Source organism: Olea europaea, unplaced genomic scaffold (genome assembly GCF_002742605.1).
Source record: "Olea europaea var. sylvestris unplaced genomic scaffold, O_europaea_v1 scaffold1128, whole genome shotgun sequence".
Taxonomy (NCBI): domain Eukaryota; kingdom Viridiplantae; phylum Streptophyta; class Magnoliopsida; order Lamiales; family Oleaceae; genus Olea; species Olea europaea.
In genome coordinates, this window is record NW_019228659.1 from 1 (window position 1) to 4,856 (window position 4,856).

At 42.2% G+C, this 4,856-nt stretch overlaps 1 protein-coding gene across 1 annotated transcript; it reads right to left on the reverse strand.

Moving 5' to 3' along the window:
- Window positions 1–353: 353 nt before the first annotated feature.
- On the reverse strand, window positions 354–3,892 carry LOC111373414 (uncharacterized protein K02A2.6-like; the record flags this gene model as incomplete). The annotated part of the gene is made up of 5 exons (XM_022995954.1): window positions 3,765–3,892; window positions 2,354–3,611; window positions 1,881–2,005; window positions 1,480–1,732; window positions 354–443 (listed from the first exon to the last, which is right to left on the reverse strand). Coding segments are annotated over exons 1-5 (1,854 nt in total), but the record flags the coding sequence as incomplete, so codon positions are not given.
- Between the last annotated feature and the right edge of the window lie 964 nt (window positions 3,893–4,856).

Sequence of the window (4,856 nt, forward strand, 5' to 3'; positions counted from 1 at the left end):
CCGTTGGTCTATGCGGTCGCATAGACCAAACCGGGTAAAAAAAAAATTTTTTTTAATAATAAATAGAATAAAAAATAATAATAAAAAAAATAGTGCCATTTTTGTCAAATTTTTTTTTTTTAATATTGACTTAAAATTTAAACTCCCCCCAAAATCGATTTTTCACTTAAAAAAAATTTGACTCGCATCGCTATATTCCTGGAAAAATTGAAAATGTTGATTCGAAAAGAGGAATATGCTCATCGAAAACTTGGCACAAAAACCGATTTTTTAAATTTTTTTTTAACTGTTGTCCTGCATTCTGAAAGCTTAACCAAAATGAACATCTCCGCACATCGGAATGCGTGACACACACTCGAACACCCAAACACGTCATTTAGCACCCATTCATGCAACATTAAACGTGTAGTGCCTAGGCTATCATGCAAAAGATGATCGATGACCTAAGAAACAAATTAAACTCAAATAAATTCCTAAACTAATGCAATGCAATAAAATAAATTTAAGGATACAGTGGGTTGCCTCCCACTCAGCGCTAGGTTATAGTCGATAGCTCGACTTTACCATATTGTGTCATTCTGGTGATCCAAGATGGACGGTAGACTTGTCTTTTGAGAAATCACCGCCCCAATAGTGCTTCAAACGCTGTCCATTAACTTTGAATGTCCCCTTGCTATCGTGAGTGATCTCAATTGCCCCATGTGGAAACACTTGTGTAATGGTATATGGACCAGACCATCTCGATCTCAATTTTCCTGGAAACAGCTTAAGCCTGGAGTTATACAGTAACACTTTTTGCCCAACTTGAAAGTCACGCCTCTGGATATGCATGTCATGCCATTTCTTGGTGCGCTCTTTGTAGATCTTTGAGTTCTCATAGGCTTCCATTCTGAGTTCATCAAGTTCATTCAGTTGTAGCAGTCGTTTTTTACCTGCAGCCTTCAAATCCAAGTTCAACTTCTTCATTGCCCAGTAAGCATGATGTTCGATCTCGAGAGGTAGATGGCATGCTTTCTCAAAAACCAGTCGATATGGAGACATTCCTATAGGAGTCTTGAATGCAGTCCTGTAGGCCCACAAGGCATCATCCAGTTTCTTTGACCAATCCTTTCGTGATGAGTTAACTGTGACTTCCAGAATACGCTTCAATTGCCTATTGGATATTTCGACCTGTCCGTTGGTTTGGGGATGATATGCGGTGGCTACGAGGTGCTTGACGCCCTATTTTGATAACAACTACTCGAACTGACGATTGCAGAAATGTGTGCCCCCGTCACTGATTATGGCTCTCGGTGTCCCAAACCGGGCGAAAATATTCTTCTTCACAAACTCAATCACCACTTTCCCATCATTTGTAGGCAATGCAACCGCTTCAACCCATTTCGAGACATAGTCCACCGCCACTAAAATGTATTGATTTGAAAAAGATGGTGGGAATGGCCCCATGAAATCGATCCCCCAGACGTCAAATAATTCCACCTCCAAGATACTACTCAAAGGCATCTCATTTCTTCTAGAGATGTTACCCGTGCGCTGACATCGGTCACACCTCTTTACAAATTCAAACGCATCCTTAAAGAGTGTGAGCCAGTAAAAACCTGATTGGCGAATTTTCGCCGCTGTCTTAGAAGCACCAAAATGCCCTGCATATATTGATGAGTGACAGTTCTCTAATATCAAAGGCACTTCTTCCTCTGGTACACAACGCCGAACGATTTGATCAGCTCCCCGCCTGTAGAGAATGGGGTCTTCCCAAAAGTAGTACTTCAATTCCGCGAAGAATTTCTTCTTCTCGTGACTTGAGTAATCTGGCGGTATGATAGACCTGGCTAAATGGCAGTATGATAGACCTGGCTAAATAGTTAACTATGTCTGCATACCAGGGTGCTTCCATCACACCAAAGATCTGCTCATCTGGGAAGATCTCGTTTATTTCCACTGTCTCTTCCTGTTCTGTGTCCTCAAGCCGAGATAGGTGGTCCGCTACCACATTTTCACTGCCTTTCTTATCCTTAATTTCCTGGTCAAACTCTTGAAGTAGCAATATCCAACGGATGAGGCGTGGCTTAGCATCCTTCTTCTCCATCAAGTATCTGATGGCGGCATGATCTGTGTAGACTATGACCTTCGACCCCACAAGGTATGATCGAAATTTGTCAAACGCATAGACTACAGCAAGAAGCTCTTTCTCCGTAGTGGCATAATTTAACTGAGCATCGTTCAAAGTCTTACTTGCATAGTAGATCACGTGAAATACTTTATTCCTTCGTTGACCCAACACGGCTCCCACAGCATAATCACTGGCGTCACACATTAATTCAAATGGTAGATTCCAATTCGGTGTGATAATTACAGGTGCTGAAGTTAACTTCTCTTTTAAAGTATTAAAGGCCTGCAGACACTCATCAGTAAACTCAAATGTGGACACTTTCATCAGTAAACAGCACAGAGGTTTGGTAATTTTTGAAAAATCCTTGATAAACCTTCTGTAGAATCCAGCGTGCCCAAGAAAACTGCGAACACCCTTCACTGAGGTAGGTGGTGGTAACTTCTCGATCACCTGAATCTTTGCCCTGTCTATTTCAATACCCTTTGCTGAAATTTTGTGCCCTAGTACGATACCTTCTTGCACCATAAAGTGACATTTCTCCCAATTCAACACCAAGTTGGTCTCCGTACACCGTTGTAGCACAAGACTTAGATGCTCCAAGCACTCATCAAATGAAGATCCAAACACAGAGAAGTCATCCATGAATACCTCGATGTATTTCTCAATCATGTCTGAAAAAATAGCCATCATGCAGCGCTGAAAGGTAGCGGGAGCATTGCATAATCCAAATGGCATCCTTCTGTATGCAAAGGTGCCGTAGGGGCAAGTGAAAGTGGTCTTCTCCTGATCGTCTGGTGCCACTGGAATCTGATTATACCCGGAGTACCCATCTAGGAAACAGTAGTGTGAATGCCCTGCTAATCTCTCCAACATCTGATCAATGAACGGTAATGGAAAGTGATCCTTTCGAGTAGCTGAGTTAAGCTTACGGTAGTCAATGCACACTCTCCATCCAGTCACCGTCCGTGTAGGAATCAACTCATTTCTCTCTTTTTCTATCACTGTGATTCCTCCTTTCTTGGGAACAACTTGCACTGCACTGATCCACGCACTATCTGATATTGGATAAATAATGCCCGCATCGAGCAACTTGAATACCTCAGCTCTAACCACTTCCTTCATGTGTGGATTCAATCTCCGCTGGCCATCAATGCTTGGTTTAAATTTTTCCTCCATGAGTATCTTATGCATGCATATGGATGGGCTGATCCCCTTTATATCTGCAATAGACCATCCAATAGCTGTTTTATTCTCCCTTAACACCCGAAGTAGTTTCTTTTCCTCTACCTCACTGACAGTGCTTGAAATAATAATAGGTAGTGTAGAAGATTCCCCCAGGTACACATATCGAAGATGTGGTGGCAGTTGTTTGAGTTCCAATTTGGGTGGTTTCACAATAGATGGCACTGATTTTGCAGTTCTAGTTCCCAGCTCTTCATAGTAGCGTCTGTGCATATATGGCTGGTTACTCTCCAAAAACCTAGCACATGTCTCAATCTCACTTGATTCAGAGTGGGTGGATTGTGAATGTGCAATGCATGCCTCATATGCATCGGAAGGATGATGTAGCCGAAATGTGTCTTGAACTATTCGGTCGACTACATCGATCTGGAAACAACTGTCTGCCTCAGTAGGGAATTTCATTGCTTTGAACACGTTGAATGAGATTTGCTCGTCACCAAGCCTTAATATCAGCTGCCCCTTCTGAACATCTACAATTGCTCTCCCAGTGGCTAAGAAAGGCCGCCCCAAAATGAGTGGGACATCTTTATCTTCTTCCATGTCCAAGATAAGAAAATCAGCTGAAAATATGAACTTCTCCACTTTTACCAGCACGTCTTCAATGATTCCTCTTGGATGTGTAAGGGATTGATCTGCTAACTGTAATGTCACTGTTGTGGCTTTTGCTTCTCCCAGGCCGAGTTTCCTGAAAATAGAAAGAGGCATTAGATTAATACTTGCACCCAAATCACACAAAGCTTTATCAAAATAACAGTCTCCAATAGTACAGGGTACAGTAAAACTCCCTGGATCTTTCAGTTTTGGGGGTAGCTTTCTCTTGATTCTGGCGCTGCATTCCTCAGTCAACATTACTGTTTCGTGTTCTTCTATCTTTCGCTTGTTGGAGAGGATATCCTTCAAGAATTTTGCATAGCTCGGCATCTGGACAAGTGCTTCAGCAAATGGAATGTTGATATGCAGTTTCTTGAAGACTTCAAGGAACTTACTGTATTGCTGATCCATTTTGTGCTTTCTCAACCTTTGTGGAAACGGAATAGGAGGCTCATGAGGGTTAACAGGATTAGTATTTTTACCCTGTGATGTCTTGGAATTCCTCTTAACCCCATCTCCTGATGCATTGTCAGTTTGCTCCACACTTTCTTCCTCCAAGGTTGGCATTGATTCCTTGTTGGCTCCTGAACTTGTTACATGTGGCTCCGGAAGTTGTACTCCACTTCTGGTTGTTATAGCATTTGCATGTTTCTTAGGGTTAACTTCAGTATTGCTGGGTAGGTTTCCCGGTGCTCTACCTGTTATGGAAATTGCTATCTGTCCCACTTGTGTCTCCAAGTTCTTGATCGCTGCACTTTGATCTTGAAGCATTGTTTCCGTCCTTCGCATAAATTGGTTATTGGCTTCCATGTACTGATTGGTGTGTGCCATAAATTTCTCGAACATGTCCTCCAAATTTGGCTTTTTGTCTTGCTGCTGATATTGCCCTTGTGGTCTATTTTGATTCTGGTTG